This window comes from Pseudochaenichthys georgianus, chromosome 22, assembly GCF_902827115.2.
Source record: "Pseudochaenichthys georgianus chromosome 22, fPseGeo1.2, whole genome shotgun sequence".
Classification (NCBI taxonomy): domain Eukaryota; kingdom Metazoa; phylum Chordata; class Actinopteri; order Perciformes; family Channichthyidae; genus Pseudochaenichthys; species Pseudochaenichthys georgianus.
The window spans coordinates 30,966,861-30,991,780 of NC_047524.1; the positions used below are offsets into that span (position 1 = coordinate 30,966,861).

The 24,920-nt window shown below is 45.6% G+C and overlaps 1 protein-coding gene across 2 annotated transcripts in view; it reads left to right on the forward strand.

Annotated features, from left to right (window-relative positions):
* Positions 1-24,920, forward strand: part of LOC117467246 (ovarian cancer G-protein coupled receptor 1) — a 58,737-nt gene that overhangs the window by 24,166 nt on the left and 9,651 nt on the right. Inside the window, exons 3-7 of one of the 2 annotated variants that reach the window (XM_071207261.1) lie at positions 463-612; positions 750-883; positions 1,046-1,268; positions 1,881-2,061; positions 2,143-2,375. In XM_071207261.1, coding sequence (XP_071063362.1) covers positions 463-612; positions 750-883; positions 1,046-1,268; positions 1,881-2,061; positions 2,143-2,375 — 921 coding nt within the window. Of the gene's footprint in view, positions 1-462; positions 613-749; positions 884-1,045; positions 1,269-1,880; positions 2,062-2,142; positions 3,823-24,920 lie in introns of those variants that run through there. The other variant, XM_034110765.2, reaches the window with a different exon arrangement.

The window sequence follows — 24,920 nt, forward strand, 5'->3', positions numbered from 1 at the left end:
CCGGAAGGAAAAGCACTTCAGTCTTGTCAAGGTTGAGCTTGAGGTGATGATCAGACATCCACTGAGAGATGTCAGCTAGACAAGCAGAGATGCGTGCAACGACCTGGGTCTCTGAGCGGGGAAAGGATCAATCAATCAATCCATTTTTATTTATAGAAACGTTCCACAATATACCTTACCTTTCTGTAAGTGTTTTGTAACCTTAACGGAACTTGTAATACTCTTACTACATGCTAAATATAACCTTGACATGTGCAGATGTTGGACAACAAAAGCCTGAATTAGAAACATGTAGGCATTGGGCTCATAAACGTTGGTAATATGTTAGAACCATCCAACCTCAACGTTCTTGTTTAGTTGTGTAAGCAGAAGGGACGTTTTCGAAGCATGCTGCATTGTAGGAAGAACATAACTAGTGTCCGAGAATAAAATAATCACAATCATTTGTCTTCCTAATCCCAGGTTGGTATTCCCTCCAACATCTACTCTTTGTACCACGCTGCTGTGCAGCTGAAGCAGAAGAACGAGCTGGGAGTTTACCTGATGAACCTGACAGTGTCTGATCTGTTGTACCTGGCATCCTTGCCACTGTGGCTGCAGTACTTCTTCCAGGTAACGTGAAACCCTGCATGTACAATGCAAATACAACATTGTGTAGCAGTTCATTTCGATCTGCTTTGACTCCCTTTTCACCTACCTACATACCGAGACTATAGTTTCTGTATATGAATGTGTGTTGCTGTCTACAGGATGATGACTGGAGCCACAGGGAGTGGTTGTGTCAGCTCTGTGGTTTCCTGCTCTATGAGAACATCTACATCAGCATCGGTTTCCTGTGCTGTATCAGCCTGGATCGCTACTTGGCTGTGGTCTACCCTTTAAGGTAATTACAGTTTGGTATGATACAAATATTGCTGCAGGTCTCTGCCAATGTAACATTAATCTTCTCTTTTAAGATTTAACCTTTAACCATAGTTCCTGTGTGCTGCAATCAATCAATCAATACGTCTATTAACCTGTGCTCTTCTCCTTCCTTTGTCTCCAGGTTCACCTCCCTCCGCTCCATGCGTACAGCGTGGCTGGTGAGCTCCTTCATCTGGCTGAAGGAGATCGCTGTGGGTGTGGTTTTCTTCCGCCATAAAGAACTGAGCAAAGACATCAAGAACCAATCAGTGTGCTTCGAGCACTACCCCATGCAGCCGTGGGAGTATCCCATCAACTATTATCGCTTCACTATTGGCTTCATGTTTCCTCTGGCTATTTTATCGGTATGATAACTGTTTTACTACTCTAATGTTTATCACAAAAGTGAACTGGTTTATTTAAATAACACTACTGAGTTAGAGGTAGACCCTTATCTACACTTGCTTCTTTGACACAACATTTTAGAATGTAATGGATAAATATTATCATGGTTTATTGTAAAAAGTAAAATGTTACAAACCCATATCTTTTGATGCCGCTCTCCACTCTGTCTAAGACAGGCTGCAAGGTGGTGATGTTTGTAAAGCAATTGACCTGAGAATCTTGGGGAAATAACAAATGGCATATAATTAGAAAAATTAAGCTTGCTTTCTTCTCAAGATCTGCCTTCAGCAAGGTGATCCTGGGTAAAGGAATATAACTGAAGTCCTAATGTCCAAGCTAATTTGTACTGGACACATATTCCAAAACGGCTAAAACCGCCTTATGTAATAAAAAAAATGAATGAATTATCTAAGGTTGCTTTGTCTCTACTTAATTTACCATACAAACCTATATTTCTATCTACCGAAATGCAAACCCATGTAAAAAGTTGTTGAAAAACACGTGTGTTTTAGAGAGGACGAAGACAGGATTATGATATGTAAATGTTTTATCTTGACCCTGATGCTGTCCAGATCAGCTACCTGTGTGTTCTGCGCGCCGTGGGTCGGAGCGCCGGGACGCAGCCGGATCAGAAGACCAGGATCAGGCAGCTGGTCGGCAGCACCATCCTCATCTTCCTCGTCTGCTTCTCCCCCTACCACGTCTTCCTGTTGGTACGCACCATGCTGGAGCGAGACTGCAACTTCATTATAGGTACAGTTTCTTTTTTGCAAAGTAATCCAGTAACGTTTTTGCCGAAACAGACTAACTTTGGTCTGTTTTCTTATTTTTCAGGAATATTTAACTACTACCACATGTCATTGTTGCTGACCAGTCTGAACTGTGTGGCGGACCCCGCTCTGTACTGCTTCGTGAGCGAGAGCGCCCGCCGCGGCCTGTACAGAGTCGTTTTCAGGCCTATTGGTAGGATACTGTGTTGCTGCTGCCGCTGTGGCAACGCCAGCCCCAGCAACCCCCCCACAGACTCCAACGAGGTCGCCACCAACGAGAACAACGGACATCCAACGGTGATGCTGCTCACACACACAAAGACGCCCAACAACTTAGAAAAAGAAACTTCCAGCAAAAAGACGGTTTTAATCACACAGACGGGAGAAAAAACAACTATAAGCTTAGTTGTGTGATAGCCGTGAATGAGCAGAGCCAAAAGACCAAAGAGATTGAAAATAACTCTAAATCAATCCGAGAGCAATCAGAGACCTTAGAGGCCGAACAGCAGCGGCCCTAATGAAAGCCTGCTGCCCACCCAAATCTGTTTACACCCCCCCAATGGCTTTGGACTGAAAGCATTTTTCTTCTTCTCTCTCTGGGGCAACTTTACTGAGCTTTGATACAACAGTATGTGAGAGCTCAACATGAATCTGAGGCGCAATTCGCCTCTCTACTGGAGTTGTATTTAATTACCTTGAATGAATTGGGCATTTCCAAAGCAAACCCTTAAGCTGGTACACAGTCAAACGGCTTTACGCTGATGTTAACCTTGTGTTTCTATGGAGAGTGCGATGCCGCCCGACTAGGTGGAATAGCTATACTTGGGAGTCGATACCATACAATTACCATAACGTAACTTGAAATAAAAAGTGCCATGTGCAACTACAATAGATCAGATAACTCTAAGTTTCATTCCAGTCTAGTCCGCAGGCTCTGTAAGGGTTTGCATTTCACTTGTGCTTTGTGTGTAAAAGTGACCTAAAGTGTATCTTTCGGCAAGGTCTCATTGGCAGTTGAGTAGAAAGATATCATTGTACAGTTTGTCATACACCCTGACCAGGGTTGGACAACATTATTAATCTTGGGAAATGTGTCACAGAGGCATGGATTCATGTCCTATACATTCCTTTATCATTCACAGAAAAGTGTCTGATGGCAGGTTCATGTGGGACTTTGGAAATACCACAGTGTTCCGATTCAGTTCTGAGAATGGCGGCTAAACTTGAGCTTTTTATATAAATATATACGTATTTATATGAACTATATATTAAAGTTGTCTACAAACATGACATATATCTAAGACTACCAACCTCCTACTTCTTCCTCTTACCAACATTCATTGACATGAGACTTGAGCATGACTTTGCATTGGTGTAGAAATCTTAAGCTTTAAAGCAATACTGTGTGGCTTTTGCAGCTAATGTAGCCCATAATTGTCATTACAGTGTTGTTAACATTAGCCATCAGGTAAAGCTTTAGCAGCAGAACTACTTACTGTATGTAAATGTGCAAGAGTCTTATAAATGTTTTGTATGTGTAACTTTTTTTCTCTTTTTAGAAGTCACACAGTCTTGCTTTATCACGGTAATGTGTTTTTACTGGATTGGACTTCAACGTTTTTATTACCATACATTTGTTTTGAACAAGTGCTCCTATAAACATTGGTCAACTTCTTCTTCTCTCTTCTAATCCGGGAACCTTAACCCATTAAAGAAATTAACACAAACTAATCTCCTCAACAAGTTTGACCCGACTTCCTCCCGTAATTTACCATGAACTGCATAGCAGTGAAAAGGCAAAGAAAGCAACTCACTGGAGACCATGGACACCACGACCTTGCTGTAAAGGCACACCTATTTCATCATAAATGTTCTGCACTCGTTTTGTGTAGTGAAGACGGAAGAGCCACCACTCTAGGAACAGTTAGTGCTTACAGTATGATAGCTCAGCAACAATACGTATATATGTATGGCGCACTTTATACAGAGGGGAATCACAGCACTTCTCCGCAAAGTGTCAAAAAAGTGTCTGACTTCATGCCAACAATTCAGAAATCATCAAAACTAAGCTTATATGAACAAACTCTGATTTCCCTCACCAGTTTGCATGCATTTCTTTTTTACGGCACCACATGTGTGTTTTTGTTATATTGACACACATTATAAGTGTGTGTGTGTCAAACTGTGAGAGAACTCCTGCTATTGTTTTTGTTGTTTGTGTTAGTGTGTTTGTGATTGTACGTATACATGTGAGTGTGTGTGTTAATCTTGGCAGTATAATCCTGGTTGCTGCTGCCGTCCAACAGGAAGTCACTGAGAACTTGGGTCGTGCTGGGGTAAAGGTGACGGTTGAAAAGGCGATGAGGAGAACAGGAATACAAAACAGAAGCATGGAAAACAGAGACTGTTCAAACTGGCCCTTCTTCTTGGCTTTAAAACCTGAGCTTCCTGATCCATGGGAAAAAACCTGGAAGTAATTAGATGAGAAAATCTGGTGGACCTAATTATATTATACTATATTGGAATGATAGCTTCTATACAGTTTGTAACTTTAAAGTGAGCCTTTGCAGAGGTGGGAGAAGCAGTGGCGGCGCCAGAGATTTACTCTAGGGGGTGCTGTGGGGTAGCTTGACATTTCATATAGAGGGTGCTCAAACATTAAGGGTTTCCCATTAATGTACCAGCGCTACAGTTGAATTTTCAACTGCAACACACACACACACACACACACACACACACACACACACACACACACACACACACACACACACACACACACACACACACACACACACACACACACACACACACACACACACACACACACACACACACACACACACACACACACACACACACACACACACACACAGTGCACCCGCGACTGTTCTCTAGGAGGGTCCTCACCTCCTCTAGTGGGGTAGATTTTTTTTTTAAATATTTAAGTTAAAATCATCAATCTGGTGCACTTTGAGAGCAAAATGAAGAGATCTATGGATACATCTCTCAACATACATATGAAACAGAATTTCTATTTCTTTATAGATATTTTACAAATCACTCCCCTTTTAAAACAAACCGTTTGAGACCCACTGAGATAACTAGACTAAAGTTAACTATCTAAACACTGAGAGTCCTTTACTTCACCTGAGCTGAGGTTATCTGAGACTCTCAGTCTGACAGGAGAGAGTTCTCCCTCCACCTTGTTGTTGAAAAATCTCCTTGTATCCGTTAGCTTGGCTAGCTAGCACTAGATGCTAACCACAACGATCTCCGGTAGATACCCACCGGTGCGCAAGCTCTCTATCTCGCTGGCTTGCGCAGGCACACAAAATGGCTCGTGCCACACACACAGAGCAGAGCTTGAATGAAACACAGAGACCCAGAAGTAAGCTACTTGTACTCACGAGGCTATTATGTACAGAATCCCTCTCGCTTTCAGTTGGTTTTGATTGAGTGTCTACACGTGGACGTTTAAGGACTAAAAAATGATCCATTTGTCACTTTGCTGTTAGCAAATAATTTGGGGCTCCAGCTAACAGGAAGTCACTCAAGTGTCACAAAGTAATTTAGCCTATGGGTAGGTCAAACATCTAATGGATGCTGGCCATTGGCCTAATCATATCACCTGTCTTGGCTTTATGTTTTTGGTCAAACATTTGTTTGTTTCACATTGGCATTGATGTAATCAATAATTTTTCTGATTTAATTTAATAAAAATAATAATAATTAAAGCTGCAAGCAGCGTTGAGCGGGTCTTCGACGTTCCGCAGGCTGTTGTCCGCACGTCGACGTGCGTCTAGGTGTCTCGAGGACTCGGCCGTTGGCAAACGTGGGAGGATTCAGGCCGATCGGACAAGTTACATGGGAGTTACAGCAGTATCATAAACATTGTGTTTGATGGCGAGTGATCTGTCGCCATGGCAACGGCATTTGAAGACACCCCATAATATGCTTAGTTGTGTTGAGGGCTGCATCGTTATCAAACCTGTGAAGTTGTGTGCCGTTTGGAGCATGTTACCTGGAATTATGAGAACCATGTTTTACGGCGACCATTTTGTTACATTTTGTTACCATAGCAACGACATTTGAAGAAATGTCAAAACTGACAAATATATGTCTCGAGGGCTTGACGGTTAGCACACATGTGACATTTGAACACTTTTTTACCATTTACACAGGAGTTATAGCAATATCGTGCTTAACAGCAAGGAATGCGTTGCCATGGCAACAGCTTTTGAGGAAAACTTACTATTGTCATATTGAGCTGTTGAGGGCCGGACCATTAATGATAGTCTGAAGTCTGGTGGTGTTTGGATGATTTTCCATTGAATTAGGACAACACCGTGTTTCATGGCGAGGGACGCGTTACCATGGCAACGGCATATGATGACATCCCATTATTGGTGTAGAGCTGTTGAGGGCCGGACCATTAGCCATCATGTGAAGTCTGGTGCCGTTTGGAAGATTTCCCATTGAATTACAGCGACACCCCGTTTCATGGTGAGGGATCTATCGCCATGGCAACGGCATATGATGATATCCCATAATTGACATAGAGCTGTTGAGGGCCGGACCATTAGCCATCATATGAAGTCTGGTGCGGTTTGGACGATTTTCCATTGAATTACGACACCGTGTTTCATGGCGAGGGACGCGTTGCCATGGAAACGGCATATGATGACATCCCATAATTGGCGTAGAGCTGATGAGGGCCGGACCATTAATGATAGTCTGAAGTCTGGCGCAGTTTGGAACATTTTCCATTGAATTAGGACAACACCGTGTTTTCATGCCTGGAATGTAAGAGCGTCTTTAACGTCTTCACGGAGGGGCCTCGCGGGTGGAATCCTAAGCCTCACCAGGTGTGCATCGGCTGCTACAGGGCCCGCCGACGACAGAGGCGTCAACAGCTGTCATCCGACAGTCAACAGGCCGCCATGGGGTCGGAGCCGGTCTCCCAGGTCTCATCGGTGCAAGCTGGGGCCCGCCCTGGCCGACGTCAAGGGGGGCCATCGTCGACGCCGCGCCCCTACGTCGCACGGATGTGTCAACAGGCAAGCACCTATCAGACTCGAGCACCACATCTTCTCCAAGGGCGAATGGAGACGGGCCAGGCTGAGAGACCACCCCCGAGCATTAATCACCATCTCGATGGACATGCGAGTCGGGCTGAGGGATGGCACCGGCAACCGGGGCTCGGCCAACGGAGCTCGGATATCCGCCGTCGCGGACACTGGCGCACAGTCTGACCTTTGGTCGCTGGAGGAGTTCCATGGCCATAACCATCGAGGGAGCGTTCTTCGCTAGGCTCTCGACGACCTGCAGCGGGGGGCGTGTTACATCCTGCCGTTCCATGGTATATGTGAGCAGCTTGGTCCGGGCCATGTACCTCTCCTACGAGTCGTTACTCAACCTCGGCCTCTTGCCCGTGACCTTCCCATCGGACGACGTTGCAAGGGGGCCCAAGGACAGGCGTAGCCCTGACACGGCTGACATGCCAGACCAGCCCTTGTCCGTCAATGCGACGTGGTCAGCCAACGGCGGCTGCGTGGGGCCAGGTGACCCCCGGGACGCCCAGTGCTCATGTCCTCAGCGCACGGTCCCCCCGGCGCGCCCCGCAGCACTGCCGTTCCCTTGTATGCCAGAGAACAACAACCGGATGAAAGGTTGGCTACTCGGGAGATATGCCTTGTCGACGTTCAATACTTGCCCCCATCGAGCACTACCATGCATGGAGGGGCCACCTATCGAGATGCACGTGGACCCCGTAGCTACGCCTAGGGCATGTCACACCGCGGCTACAGTGCCTCTACACTGGCAGCGGAGGGTCCACGATGACCTCCTGCGGGACGAAGCCCGTGGGGTCATTGAACGTGTGCCATACGGCGAGCCAGTGGCGTGGTGCCATTGTATGGTAGTCACTCGTAAGCACAACGGTTCCCCGCGCAGGACCGTGGACCTCAACAAGTTCTGCCAACGTGAGACCTTCACCACTGAGTCCCCGTTCCACCTTGCACGACGCGTCCCGAAGGGCACCTGGAAGACCGTCACGGAAGCCTGGAACGGCTACCACAGTGTCCCCCTGCGTGAGTCGGATAGCCACCTCACTACCTTCATCACACCCTTCGGCCGTTGGCGCTACACCAGGGCACCACAGGGTTTCCTGTCATCAGGGGATGGCTACAACCGTCGGTTTGATGCCGTCCTCTCGGACTATGAACGCAAGGAACGTTGTGTGGATGACACCATCCACTATGATACCGACCTGGAGCAACACTGGTGGAGAACCATCGACTTCCTGACGCGTGTCGGCTGCTCGGGCATCGTGTTGAACCCAGACAAGTTTCAGTTCGCGGAGAGGTGCGTCGATTTCGCTGGCTTCAGGGTGTCGGAATCTACCATCGAACCGCTCCCGAAGTACTTGGATGCCATCCGGGACTTCCCCACCCCAGGCTCCACGACGGACATCAGGAGTTGGTTCGGCCTTGTCAACCAGGTGGCCAACTACGCCCAGTTGCGTGAGACGATGGCTCCTTTTAAGCCGTTCCTCAGCCCACGCTGTGTGTTCCTATGGTCCCCCGTTCTAGAGGAGGCCTTCCAGGCGTCCAAGCAAGCCATAATGGAGGCCATCCGCGAGGGCGTGGAGATCTACGACATGCAGAGGCGTACCTGCCTCTGCCCTGACTGGTCCATGCGTGGCATTGGCTCCTTCCTGCTCCAGCAATATTGTCACTGTGCCTCGGGCATACCAGACTGCTGTCCAGGTGGATGGAGGATCACCCTCGCGGGTTCGCGTTTCCTGTCCCCTGCGGAGCAGCGCTATGCGGCCGTCGAGGGAGAGGCCCTAACTGTGGCATGGGGTCTGGAACAGACGCAGTACTTCACGCAGGGGTCCGACAACCTCGTCGTGGTCACCGACCATAAGCCATTGGTGAAGATCTTTGGCGACCGTACGCTGGATGAGATAACAAACTTGCGTCTGTTTAGACTCAAGCAGCGCACCCTCCCATGGCGCTTTGACATTGTGCATCTGCCTGGCAAGAGCAACTATGCCGCTGATGCCACGTCGAGGCATCCTTCCCCCTCGGGCTCAGCGAACGGCCTCTCCTTGGGGCTGCCGAGCGGGCCTGACGCCGTGGAGTCAGCACTCATGGCCTCCATCCGCGACGACGCACGGGAGCTCGGAGCCGTCTCTTGGCCCCTCCTCGCACGGGAGACAGCGGCTGACAGATGCCTCGGCCACCTCCTCCAACTCATCGAGCAGGAGGGTGGGATTGACGTAAATGACCCTGCCCTGGCGAGTCTGTCATCGGTCTGTGAGTCTGTCTACGCACAGGACGGCGTCCTGCTCTATCGGGACTGCGTCGTGGTCCCCCCATCCCTCCGTGGGAGAGTCCTTCGGCATCTCCATGCCGCTCACCAGGGGACCTCAGCGATGGGGCAGTTTGCCCGAGCCATAGTTTACTGACCCGGGATGTCCGGGGACATTCAGGCCACCAGGGACGGGTGTGCAGACTGCAACTGCAACGCTCCGTCACAGTCGGCTACACCCCCCCTGCCGTTCTCACCCCCGTCCACGCCATTCGAGGCGGTGTTTGCTGACTTCTTCGACTATGCCACTACCTAGTTGTCGGGGACCGTCTCTCGGGCTGGGTAGAGGTCCTGAGCTCTACGGTGGGTACTGCCCTGGCGGGCTCAGCTGGCCTGGTCCAACACCTCCGTTCGTTCTTCGCCACCTTCGGCATACCGGAGGAGCTCTCGAGCGACGGTGGTCCGGAATTCAAGGCGAGCCACACTGAGGACTTCCTCCGCTTATGGCACGTCAAACACCTTGTGTCTTCCGTTAGCTTTCCGCAGTCGAATGGGAGGGCGGAAGTTGCGGTTAAGACTGCTAAGCGCCTCCTGATGTCCAACACCGGGATGATCAGGACCGCTTCCTGCGTGCTATGCTGCAGTTGCGAAACACGCCTGACCCCGACTGCAACCTCTCGCTGGCGCAGATCATCTTCGCCCGCCCCCTTCGTGGCTCGCTCTCCTTCGTGGCTCGCTCTCCTTCGTGGCTCGCTCTCCTTCGTGGCTCGCTCTCCTTCGTGAACCGCCTCGAGAAGTTCTCGAACCCGCATATCCCCCTGCTATGGCGCGAGGCATGGGCGGCGAAGGAGGACGCCCTTCGGACCCGTATGTCCCGTACCACCGAGTCTCTGGGGACTCACTCAAGACCGCTCATCCCATTGGCACTCGGCAAAAGGGTATTCCTCCAGAACCAGCAAGGCCCGAGCCCCCACAAATGGGACAGGTCAGGGATCGTGGTGGAGTCGCCGGGCCACGACCAGTATCGGGTCAGGGTTGACGGTTCGGGACGTTTGACACTGCGCAACCGGCGTTTCCTCCGTGCCTACACACCGGCCACACCCTGCGCCCGTGAGCAGTCGGCTGCGCCGTTTCCGCCGCCCGCTGCTCTGGGCCATCAGCCCCCACCTATCCACCCGGGCTGGGCGACGCCCCAGGGGATTGCTCGGCGGCCGGCTGTTGGACCCCGCGACTCGGCTATGGCCGCTTCCCCACCGGCACCTGCTGGTGAGGTGTCCTCTGACCTCACCGTTCCTACGGGTGCCTTCCTGGGCGCACCGCTCCCGGTGCTGCAGTCGTCGCCGACACTGCCCCAGCCTACTCAGCCAGGCCGCGTGAGGAGGCCGCCTGCACGTTACGAGCCCGAGTCCGGCAGCTGGATTTAGACCGTTAATCTATTCCGGCCCATAGTTTTCCGGTCTGGAGGGGATGAATAGTTTATCGCCGGCCACTAGAGGGCAGCGTCACTGCTGTCGCTGTCCGGATATGCCGTGCTCTGACCCGGTAGTGCCGAGCGGCCATTTTAGTTCAAATATTGCTCATCCACTCATTCATGTAAGATTGTTTCCACTATTGTTTGGTGTGTCTTCACTCTATGTAATTATGTGTATTGGTCATGACATGCATGTATTTAGTACTTTGTCAGCTTATCTTATCTAGTGTCTATCTAGTACTTTGTCAGCTTATCTTGCTGCATTGCTCTGTTTCAGGGTGTCGTCATCCTTGTCATTAAAGTACCGAAACTGACATTGAGGAGTGTGTTTCTTCACTTTCCATACAAACGTACATACCACATAGACCCAACCGCAAAGCACAGGACTGAATGATCGATGGTACTTATTAAGTCCTGACACCGGAATAATCAATTATTAATAGAATCCAAGCTCCTACCAACCCACTCATTCAAGTGGACAGCTACCAGGGGCCAACGTTTATCATTGAATGCCCCGTTTTAGTGCTGCTGGACCTTAGCGCAGCTTTTGACACTGTGGATCACAGAATAATGATGGAAAGGCTCAGGCAGGTGGGTGTCTCAGGGAGTGCCCTGAAATGGTTCTCCTCCTACCTTTCAGATAGGAGTTTCTCTGTGTCTAAAGGTCTTTACACATCTGATACTGCTGCTCTTACCTGTGGTGTGCCTCAAGGTTCTGTTTTGGGTCCTATTTTATTTTCCTTATATGCTTCCCTTGGGTCAGGGTATCAGCAAATTCAGTAATATTTCCTACCACTGTTACGCGGATGATATTCAACTCTATGTCTCTTTTAAACCTGATAATCCTGATAGATTATCTGTGTTACACAACTGTCTAAATTCCGTTAAGGACTGGATGTCTCACAACTTCTTGCAGTTTAATGCAGACAAAACAGAGGTTCTCATCATTGCGTCATACAGTATAGCTCCGACAGTTGCAAAGAGTATGGGTCCCTTTCGTCAGCTGTTCGGTCCAATCTACGAAATCTTGGTGTGACATTTGATCAGGCAATGCATTTTGATCAGCATGTTAAATCACTGACCCGTACATGCTTTTTCCATCTCAGAAATATTGCAAAGCTCAGGTCTGTTGTGTCACTGGTAGAGCTTGAAATGATCATTCATGCTTTTATATCATCCAGGCTGGATTACTGTAACTCCATTTGAACATGTCTCAGCAAGTCATCTCTAAACCGCCTACAAATGGTCCAGAATGATGCTGCAAGACTGTTAGGTCAAGCAGGATGACACACATTACACCAATTTTAAAATCCTTACATTGGCTCCCCACTCGTTTTTAGAATACATTTTAAGGTCCTGGTTATTACATATAGAGCCATGCGTGGAAATGCACCGGAATATGTGAACTTCAACATCCTTACATTGCCAGTAGGTCACGTAGGACTTCAGACCAGGTGCCTCGTTTATAAAGGGATATACGCTCAAAAAATGGCGTACACCAGTTTCTACGCAATGTTTGCGATTTATAAAATACTAACTTGACGGGAAAATGTGCAGTCCTCCACGCAAACTCTAACCCATGCGTACGCACTAAGCACAACAACGGGAGAGACGAGAAACTGCGACACCGTTGGCAGAAGGAAGAATGGAGAGAAATATGTGGAAATAATACCATAAATAAAATGTTACCTCTCATTTATCATATATGAAGAATTCATTTTCAAACATTGATTAAAGCCAATCTTAAAATGATTTAACGAACGCCTGTTTGAGACTCCTCAGTGCACACAAAAACATAACTTGGAGAAATAAATAAATACGGATATGTTATTTAAAACCACCTCGAAATGTTGTGTTAATGTTATGAAATGTTTTCTCATAAATGATGCGGTAAGCAGAAGGACAGAATTACGTCTAAACTGACGCCGTTTTGCATGTCTATAGGTTGTAGATACGAGCATGGATTTATATACTATCACGTTTAATCGTGTTTTATGCCGTTTGCCAAGACTTGATAAGTCTTACAGGAGGTATGGAAAATAAGAACACCATATGTGGTAAATTGTACAGCTAATATAACACAACACATTAGTTGTATTTCCTTTAACTGGTGGATATAGGGTTGCTGCAGGGGGGGGGGGTTGAGACCATAGACTGGTTGAGATGCACAGGCTGCAGTGGAGACTCTGCGCACAGCTGATCGACAGCTGGAACAAAAACCACCAAATACAAAAACATAATTCAGATCCAGTCGTCATGACTCCACTCCGGAGGGATTCCCCGATCACTTCTTACAGCAGGGGTGGGGAACCTTTTTCCTCTCAAGGGCCATTTCAATTTTTACAATATCCTCAGAGGGCCGTACAAGTTATTGACCTCTGCTTAAAAAAACTAAAATCACAGCCCATTCATTTCATTCTGTGCAAAGAAAAAGCAACCTCTTAATCCAGATATCTCACCATGACTCGCGTATGCATGCACGTGCAGGGTGTGGCGTGCTCCCCTGGGAAGATTTTTTTTAAATGTTGAAGTTAAAAGCATCAATCTGGTGCACTTTGAGAGCAACATTAGGAGATCTATGGACACATCTCTCAACACCCAAACACAACTGTAAGCAGATTTTCTTTTAATTTATGGATATTTGACAAATCACTCCCCTTTGAAACTGTATTCTTCTTTATTAATAACTGTCATATAGTATTTTATACCTGTTTACTTTATTCTCTTATTTTTTTTATAACTATAATGATCATATAAAGATGTGCCTTTACCTCACTGGTTGTAGACAAAGCTTCTTATATTCGTTAGCATAGCTAACTAACCAGATGCTAATAATAACAACACAGTTATTGACTGTCTGATCAGTATGACAGATGAGCAGATCGCCACTGGGCTTTCAACTAAAGACACAGACACGCAGAAACTGCGGCATGTGTATGGACTTATCGGTACTGCAATTTCTGAAGTGCTGGAGTGGCGTTCTGGTGCTCTCCGTCAGAACTGCACCCCTGTCAGTCGAGACATATACCACGTGATGACACGTTAGGCTCGTGTTGTGTTCAAGGACCCTGACCTTGGCCAGGAAAAACAGGCACTCACTTGTTTAATTTGTTTGCGGTATAGATTTCTTTCATTTTTTTATTTTTTGCGTGTGTTTATAAATGACATCGAGGGCCGTACCAAATTGTCTCGCGGGCCGTATACGGCCCAGAGGCCGGAGGTTCCCCACCCCTGTCTTACAGTCTCTCATCAAGGGGGCGGGTCTCCTGTCCCCGGTACAAACACACTGCCGGAATCGGGCGAACCGCCGATTCCGTGGGTTCGCTGGCTTGAGTCCTTCGAAACGTTCATAGTAGCCGCGGGGCTAGCTGAAGCTAACGACGACAGGAAGAAAGCCCTGCTGATACACTCACTGGGCAGCGAGGGACAGCGGATTTTTCGGACTCTCGGACTCGCTCCGAAATATGCGGACTGTGTTACACTGCTCACTGGACACTTTGCTGCCCCACAAAATGTTATGCTCCGGCGGATTGTTTTTCGGCAACGCCGGCAACAGGCGGGTGAGTCCGTCCACCATTACGTGACTGATCTGAGGGGACTAGCCAGCCTCTGTAAATTCGGGGCGCTGGAGGATGAACTAATACGGGATCAGCTGGCTGAGCACACTAACAGCCCGACTCTCAGAGAAAAGCTGCTAATGATGACAGACAAGCTCACTTTAACAAGAGCAGTGGAGGTAGCTTTCCAGCTTGAGTCAGCAGCAGCCTTAGCATCCCAGCTAGCTCCCTCCTCCGGTTCTTTTCCCCACATACCCATGCTACTAACTCAAACGGTGGCGCTACCCATGGAGCCTCACGGGGAGGTTTTCCCTGAGGACAACTTTGATGTGAACTTTGCAGCACGCCAGGGTACGGCAGCACGCCGGCCCTGTGATAATTGTGGCTCATCATCGCACCAGAGTCGAGCTCCGAACTGCCCTGCCAAGGGACAGAGGTGTCAACGCTGTGGCAGACAGAACCATTTTGCACGGGTCTGTCGCTCTGTTCCTGCAGCCGACAGCCCACCTCCACGTACGCCTGGGCCACACGCACTGACGACCATCCACTCCGTGGGCGCCATCTCCCGACGGCTAAAGTGCTGCACGGTGGAGCTGGATGGGGTCTGCCTCCCGCAATGGAGCGAGCTTAAGTTTCTTTTGATTGTATGATATAGCCCAGTGCAACACCTTCATCACACATGTTGCCACTTGTTTGTACCATTTTCAGCCGATTTGTAATCTGTTCTAGAAAAACGATGTGATTTTGGATATTTGTGGAGTTAGGTGGTCCGCGAGTGTTTTTTTATTGGTTAAGTGGTCCTTGGTATAAAAAAGTTTGAGAAACACTGACCTAGAGCACACTCAAGTCCAGAGATGTAATCCGAAGACATGCAGCGATTTCTTCGGTCGTTAATTCAGAAAAAAACCTAGTGCGCTCTGCCTGGCTACGTTAGCTAGCTGTTTATATTTGCACTTCCAGGATATTTGCACCTCCAGGAAAATGGCGTATTTATATATATATATATATGGCGCGTGTTGCATTGTGGGTAGCTCGTGACGTCACTGTGTGTGAAAGAATGTACGCATTCAAACACTTGTTCTTTTACCAGCTGTATTCACCTTGCAGGTGCAGCTATGTGGCTTTTATCCTGGATAAAGTGTTTAAGTCATGGATGTTTAAAGTTTAAGTTCTTCATATTTGACTAATATTATAGTTGACTTTTCATTCAGGAAGTATGACGCTGCGCTGTCAGTGCGCTTCTCCATGTTTGTGATTGGTCGAATGCTCCAGATACCACCCCTTTTATGTGAACGCGCACCTAACTAGATAGGACACGGCTGGCTTGAGCGAACAAGTTGACAGCGTTGTAGGACAGTTTAGCAAGAGCGGCTTTGTTTTGGATTAAGTCAACCGGATAACTCAAAACATATCCAGGATAGGTTGAACTAGATTCGTAGTATACCCCCCTGGTCCCGACCAGGTTGAACTAGATTCGTAGCTACGAATCTAGCCAGTAGTTCAACCTATCCTGGATATGTTTTGAGTTATCCGGTTGACTTAATCAACTATAATATCTGTCAAATATGAAGAAGTTAAACTTTAAACATCCATGACTTAAACACTTTATCCAGGATAAAAGCCACATAGCTGCACCTCCAAGGTGAATACAGCTGGTAAAAGAAAAAGTGTTTGAATGCGTATACATTAACAGGTTTATGATATCACTAAGACACGATCTGACTTTAATTACATTTGACTCGAGTGTTTCGTCAACTTAATGTGTTGCTTAAAATAATACTTCTGCATACAGTATGTGACACTGTGAGTGTTGCACGGCCAGATACGGCTCAGCTGACTCAGATAAGGAAATATATGATACATTATGATGTGATATGAATGATAATGGGACACATTGACGTCTGCACTCACAGTGCCGCTGACTGCGGCTACGTAATGTTCACACGTTCACACAGTCGGTGATTTTGGCCGGCCGTCTTTCCTGCAACGGCAGTTTAAACCGTATTTCCTCCGCACACTGAGCTCTGATTGGTCAGCAGGCGTGGTGCTTTCGCTGAGTTAATCTCTTATCCTGGAACCTATCCTGCTTCGGAGCACAGACTAGGTTCCAGGATAAGTCACCATGGAGATCTAGCCCGCTAAAAAGTGAACCAGCTTCTTAGTACCGGAAATCCCAGAAGTTATCTTCATACCAACCCTCCCGATTTTCACGGGAGACTCCCGATTTCATTGCTCTCTTCCGGTTTCCTCCCGGGGTCATGTTTCTCCCGCATTTCTCCCGATTTCTGACAAAATCAGATTTACTCAGGACTGTTTCCACTCGGACTTTAATACAGCTACACCATTGTTTGGTTTCCATGGTAGCACGTCTCTTTAGTAGTGCGCGCAACTGAAAGTCTGAGGGGGTGAGGAAGATAGTAGGCTTGTTTGTGACACGTTGTGGCTCGCCTCGAAAGTAGACGAGAATAGCCGATCGCAGCCGGGGGAGGTCTCAAAAAGCTTGCCTGAAGTCGGACAGCCCGAGTCGGCTTCGTCTTCTTCTTCTTCTTCTTCTTCTTCTTCTCTCGGTTATTTGGCGGATTGCAAACAACTTTAAGTAAGCTTTCTTAACGCTAATGTTATACTAGTCAGATTGCTCTGAAGATGGAGGTGATATTCTATTAATGTTCACGTTCACACAGTCGGTGATTTTTGCCGGCCGTCTTTCCTGCATCGGCAGCTTTTCTGTATTTCCTTTCTCCTGTAATATGACTTGATCGCTTTAAACTCCGCACACTGAGCTCTGATTGGTCAGCAGGCGGTGCTTTCACTGAGTTGAGCTCTTAGCCTGCAACCTAACCTGGTCCCGACCAGGTTAGCCACACAGCATAAGTTACCATGGAGATATAGTCTGCTAAAAAGAGAACCAGCTTCGTACGACCGGAAACCCGGAGTTTTCCCTGAAGTTAGCCGGCTAAGCGAAAATCCTGCTTCGTAGTATACCCCCCAGGGATATGTTTGAGTTAGCCGGTTGGCCTAATCCAAAACATACGCGCTCTCGCTAAACTGTACTACGACGCGGGTTATCAAGTGGATCACTCAAGCCAGCCGTGTCCTATCTAGTTAGGTGCGCGTTCACATGAAAGGGGTGGTATCTGGAGCATTCGACCAATCACAAACATGGAGAAGCGTACTGACAGCGCAGCGTCATACTTCCTGAATGAAAAGTCAACTATAATATTAGACATATGAAGAAGTTAAACTTTAAACATCCATGACTTAAACACTTGATCCAGGATCAAAGCCACAGAGCTGCACCTGCAAGGTGAATACAGCTGGTAAAAGAAAAAGTGTTTGAATGCATACATTAACAGGTTTATGATATCACTGCGCGTCTAAAACACGATCTGACTTCAATTACATTTGTCTCGAGTGTTTCCTCAACTTAATGTGAAAAAAAATAATACTTCTGCAGACAGTATGTGACGCTGTGAGTGTTGCACGGCCAGATACGGCTCAGCTGACTCAGATAAGAAAATATATAATACATTATGAAGTGATATGCCGCAGACTGTACTTAATGTTACTCTGATCCGGTTACTTATGTTGTGGCCGATATTTAAGTAAGCTTTCTTAACGCTAATGTTATAATAGTCAGATTGCTCTGAAGATGGAGGTGATATTCTATTAATGTTCACGTTCACACAGTCGGTGATTTTTGCCGGCCGTCTTTCCTGCAACGGCAGCTTTTCTGTATTTCCTTTCTCCTGTAATATGACTTGATCGCTTTAAACGCCGCACACTGAGCTCTGATTGGTCAGCAGGCGGTGCTTTCGCTGAGTTGAGCTCTTAGCCTGCAACCTAACCTGGTCCCGACCAGGTTAGCCGCTAAGCATAAGTTACCATGGAGATCTAGCCTGCTAAAAAGAGAACCAGCTTCGTAGGACCGGAAAGCCAGAGTTTTCCCTGAATTTAGCCGGCTAAGCGAAAATCCTGCTTCGTAGTATACCCCCCAGGTATTTGAGAATTATTAATATTTTTTTGCATTTATTTATAGAAGGACCATGCATACAAAAACATTAATCTCAGCAAAGAGAAGAGATGCAATATGCCAGATTATAGCTAATAGCTAATTTCCATCTGTGGTCCTCAGACAGGTTCATAACAATCAATAAACAAATAATAACATTGCATGATCTCTATCAGTCACTTGAGTACACTTGAAATACACTTACATGATCTCGGTCACTGAAATAATTACAAAGCCTGATTTAAATTCAGGTTACGAACATAATACTTAGTACACTTCAAATACACTTAAATAACATATCTAAGATATAGTATGACAATACAGTTCAAATAAAAAAAACTCAGATTACAGTGTAATTAATGTTGGCATGACTGGTTGCTTAATATCATTTTTTTTGCACCATAGGAAAACGAGTTAAAATCAGTACAGGTTTTAAGTTCAACTGGAAGAGTATTCCAAAGGCAGTGCGGCTCAGAGGGATGGCTAGATCTGCATTTGATGCAGATCTGGAGTTTCTGCAAATCTGCTCACGGCGAAACTGAAAAAAGCCCCTCAAAGGTGGTGTTGTAGAATTGTGAATGATTCTGAATACCAATCGAACTCGGGAAAGTAGAACAAGACTATCAAAACTGAAAAGTTTGTATTTGGACAGTATATTGCAATGATGGTGTTTTAATGACTTTCTATCCATAACTTGTAAGGCTTGTTTATAAAGACCCTCAAGTGGTCTCATAGCAGTCTTAGTTGCTTGGGACCAGCAGGTTATACAGTAGTGAAAATGTGATAGTATCAGGGCCGTATTCATGGAGTCTACATTGGGGGGGACCAAAAATTCAATAAAAATTTGAATACTAATTTCCTGCCATTCTAAAGGAAAATACATAAAAAATCACTAACACATTGGATACTTTAAAACCTGTTAAACCCCATGCCCCTGCCCGTGGGGGCAAAACACAACAATAGTCACGAAACTGTGTCTCAGGCATGGGTGTAGGAAGCATCCTCACTGTGGGTGGGACAATTTGACGGGGAGTGTGGGCGGGGGGGGGACCTAACTTCCTCTAGGGGGGTCTGGGGGCATGCTCCCCCGGTAAGATTTTTTTTTAAATGTTGAAGTTAAAAGCATCAATCTGGTGCACTTTGAGAGCAACATTAGGGACTAAATCTATGGATACATCTCAACAACACCCATTTGAAACAGAACTGAACAGATTTACTTTTTCTTAATGCATATTTTACAAATCACTCCCTTTTTAAACTGTAGTATGAGTTGGAATGATTTCGTTATTCTGTTATTCTCTTATTTTGTATAACTATAATGATCATATAAAGGTGTGCCTTGTAAATACTTGTTTTGCATCAATCTTGATACAGGGTACTTATTATATGTTGTACTTTGGATTCCTAAAGCTTTTAGTCTACTATCCCATCATTCAAGAGTAGTTTTCACAATAAGTAATGGTTTATTTTTTGCACGGACACTATCATTTACATTTTTTTACTATTTTCAATCTGAATTTACTTTAAAAACATCTATATTGATTCTGACTTTTTCTACATCCAACTCACAGGTTTATCATTGCTTTGAGAAAAAAGATTATTAGTTTAACCATTTTAGAAGTGAAGATATAGTCAATTGTTCTGGGAATGTCATTTTCAAACCTGAGACCTGAAAAACAGGCTTGGGGCTTAACTGGTTAAAATGTTTTACCATAATGTCTAATTGTGCATTGTATTACATCGCCCTATTTTATCTAGTTTAGCTTTTCTTGTTTTGTTGTTTGTAATGGCAGAGATTAGGGATGAATAAAGTACAACTATAACCATAATCACATTAAAGCATTTCAATCCATAGAAAGGTCTGTGCCACGCAATTTCAATAGAAACAGGAACACTTTATTGCCCTTTTGTTTTACAGCCACGACTCGCACTAGCTGCTTGCCGCTCATTCAAAATCAAAAAGACCCCCAACTTCCTCCCAGACACCCGCCCAAAAAGCCCAACCCTCAAGTAAAGGACCCAAAAGCCTTTTTGCGCTTATCGTTGGCACTGATAAAAGACTGGCATATTCCTTCAAGGTCCAGTCTGTCCAGTTTCTTCTGGTGCACATGACATATGGCCACATTATTCAGCCTTGTTTGACTCATCGATGATCTAAGCCATGTCTTAAGCATCCTCAGGGCACTAAAACTCCTCTCAGCCTCTGCAGAAGAGGCAGGGACGACCAACAGAAGCCTTACTAAAGCTTCCACCTGACCGAAGAGACCTCTCACCTCTGGCACCATTTCCCCAATAATGCTAGCAACATCTGAGCTTGTTTCATAGGTGTAATTAGCCTCAAACATGGCCAGCTGCACCTGCAGTAGTCTTGAATTCAATTCAGGATACTCTTCTACCACCTTGTCCATGTCTCCGTGTAGCAGCACATTTTCAAGCTGCTGCAGCTTGTGGAATCCAGCTTGTTCAAACCTCTCTATGAATTGAGTATTCACTGTGTCCAAGGCATTGTAGAATTGGACTCTGTACAAGGACTGGGCATCGGGATGGATATGGGCTGCAGCCTGACCCGTGTAACGCTTTGTAGGTTTGCGGACATGAGGGATCTGAATTGGTTGTAGGTCCAACTTTGTTGACACAGCAGTTGCTTTCGAGAACAATACATCAAAATGCTCCTCCGTTCGTTTGACCTGCATGCTTGTTTTGACATGGTCTACAGCCTCCAACATGCCTGAAACGGTCTGTTTCCTAAGCTGCAGGGAGGTGTTCAGGCACTCCAAATCCCCCATCAGGTCTTCAGCCATTAAAAGGCCGAGCACAGTGTTCCCTTTAAGAAATGTTCCATGAAGACCATTGGCCTTGGCTGAAGTTTCAGGTGAGCTGCATGATGCCATTTCTTCAAGGGCCATCAGCACTGACTCATACTGCTTGAGAACTGAGCGGATGGCAGGGGTACGTACAGTCCACCTGGTGGGACAGAGAGGCTTCAATGAGGTGAAAGTTGAACCATGCTCTGATTTTGCGATATTCTGGAAAATCAACTTGAACTTGCCAGATTGATTAAAGAAGCCCCCCAATTCATGGACCAGACCCATTGCATCTCTTACTAGTGGAGAGGCTCCACAGGCAGCCTGCGTAATTAAGTTCACGCAGTGGGGACCACAGTGACAATACACAGCCAGCGGTTGTTCTTTCCTTAAAATGGCTTGTACTCCCTGCAATCGTCCAGCCATGTTTGCGGCACCATCATAAGTTTGTCCTCGGAGTTGAGACAGAGGAAGCTGTAGGCGCGTCATCACATCACATGCCATCTTGGCTATATTTTGCCCTGTTGTTGATGACACTTGGTAGATTCCCAGGAATTCTTCCTTTGGTTGTAGATCTGCATCTACAGAGCGCACACATATTGACTCCTGCTCAACTCCTGATATATCTTGGGTGCCATCAATGATAATTGCGAACTGGACCACTGGCATTGATGTTATTTCCGACACAATTTCTTTGACGATTGTATTGGCCATCACCTTCAACAGTTCGTTCTGCAATTCCGGACTGGTGAAATCGAGGGGACCTTTTAGCCAGGAGGTCAGCTCTGCATCGCCCGTTGCCTTGTACTTTAGAAGCTGGCTTAGATTCCCACTCTCCTTCTGATCACCTCGAAAAGCTAGACCTTGCCGCGCCAAGTACCTCACACCCTCAACAATCTTCATCAGATTTCTTCTTGCTTGTTGCTGCCGTCTTTCAAGCTCACGTGAAAGTTGCACATTAACAGGCTCTGGCTCCTGAATCCTAGTCATCACAGCTAATTTGTGACACTGGCTGTGTTTATACACACTAAATTTCTCCAGTGCCTTCTTCCAATTGTTAAAACCAGTCTTGACAAACGCTGAATCTGCTTTTGACGCAAGCTTAGACTTTTGTGCTGCAAAGTATTTAGCACAATAGAAACAGAGGACCCCTTTTACAGAGGGGCTGTAATGGAGCCATGTATGATCTTCAAACCACTTCTCCTGAAAGTAGAGTATTCTATTTGATAGGGTTTGACTGGGTATGACCTTCACATTTGGATGATTTGGGCAAAGTCCAAGCTCCTCCCCTTCCTTTCCTGTACCTTCATTTTCGCCTGCCTGGCTGCTCTCTCTCTCATTGTCAAACTCACTCTCCCTGCTTTATGGTATTATCTGAAATACATATGAGGATGATCTCATCTTAAATTAACATTAACATTAGACTGCTATGTTGTCATTATTCTGTCTTAACCATCAATATAGCTCCTTTCTGACTTACCTCCATGTCACCAGCGCACACTCTCCCTGTCTGGTCGCCATGCTCACATTCTCTCTCTCCCTCTCTCTCTTTATTCTGAACACACCAGAGTGAACATGGAAGAAATATTATCAGTAAACAAGCTATCTGACTGGAAACAATACTCACTTTCTCACTGCTCTTAACTTACTTTTTTTCTTTTCTGAGGCTGCCCAAAAAACTGTCTAATGTCACTGCCACCCTTCCTCTTGCTCATGCTTACAGCTTGACCTCGGCGATCTGCAGTTGCTGATGTGATGAATACGGGTCAGCAGCGCTGGATATAAGATCATTAAACATGTTTATTAGCAATTCTGAGCGTTCTAAACCCAGCACAAGCTATGATGCACACTGCAAACCTCCTGCGTGTGAGTATCTTTTAAATGCTTCTGACGATTATGAAATACTATTTCATAATAAACTAGAATATTTATTATTTAATTAATTCTGGCACCTTTGGTATTCCATAGATGTCTCACATCACAGTTTTAAATCTTTCCACACCCTACAAATTACAAAATAAAATAGAAATAATCCACATGAATAAATATCTATTGGATTACATCCAAAACGACACCGTCATTTTCCACATAGCTGACACTAGCCCGCCAAACCCTGGCTAACAACTGAAACCAGCTAGCCCACAGCTAGTTAGCTACTATTCCTGAAAAGTTCGGTTTTAACATCAGAACTACAAGTTACTTACACAAAGAAGCTAAACGGAGGGTTCATTAACATTACCATTACGAAATAAAATAATATAGATTACTTTAGGGCTAACTAGAAAAGATACCAGAACTGATGGAGGGCAAATTAAAACATGACTGACCTGCTTGGAGCATCAAGCTAACTGAAGGTGGACGCAGACGTGCAACAGGGAAATACACCCCCGGGTACAAAATAAGGAACCAATTTACATATGAAAAGAAATATCATTTTGGTGAAGTTCACAATAACAGAAAATATAGATTTTCAAGTATACAAATAACCAAAATAAAGAAGTTATAGAATAGCAATTTTATTTTAATTTTAAAAATCAAAAAATTTAAACTTTTTTTTTTGTTGCTATTTATTGGGGGGGGGGGGGGGACATTTTGAGTGTATCTGAATATTGGGGGGGATGTGTCCCCCCCAATGTATATGGTGAATACGGCCCTGGATAGTATCATGGCATGCAAAAAGGTTTTCGATGCTTCTATGGTTAATGAGTTCCTAATATGTTTAAATTTGAAAATGTTATATTTCAGCTTTCTAGTCATGCTTCTAATATGGCTTTCAAAAGTCAAATTGGCATCCAAGATCACTCCCAAGTATTTGACCTCATTGACGTTTTCAATTATTTTACCATTCACACGAAGCTGTGTAACTTTGTTATAATTATTAATTTGAGTGAGAAAAAAAGAGAATATATATATATATATATATATATATATATTATTGATGTATGTTTTTGTTTCTGACATGTTCAATAAATTGACTAATAAAAAAAAAGCACACATCATGACCACGTCATAGCTGCTGCAGTTGAAGCTAACAGTCAGCATGTGGCTCTGATTGTCCATGTCGTCTTTGGTATAACGCAGAGAAGTCGATGCCTCTAGCCCCAACGGACATCCAGACAGAGCCATAGAAGCAGTTCTGACTGCAGAATCCAGTTTCCAGAAACACCACTGGTCACATGACTGGTGATGGGAAGATGCTGGTGCTGTTGTTGGGTGTCTTTATGGCTGAGCTGGTCGGTTGAGCAGTTGCAGAGCTGTTGACTGTGTTGCTGTACTGAGTCCCACCGCTAGAGGGAGACACACATCGCATTACATTATAAATCTTTACAGCATAATGAAAGAGACGGGGCGGGAGGGATAATACACACAGTACAGTACAATACAGTAAGGGGGGTGGGGCAGGTTTCCACAGCTTGAATACAACCAATAACGTAATAACATTTCCTGAGTTAAATTGTAATTTTAAAAAATGCGATAATATATAAAAATGTATATATAAAAAACAAAATACATTGGCTATCAGGAGGAACTAATGATCATACAAAATAATACAATTAAAAGAATAATTAATTATTATATTTAATAAAATCATAAATCATTATTTAAATTATTCATCATTATAAATGATATTATAACTTAATTTACAGAAGAACACTTCAATGTGGGCATCACCTAGTATACAAGGAC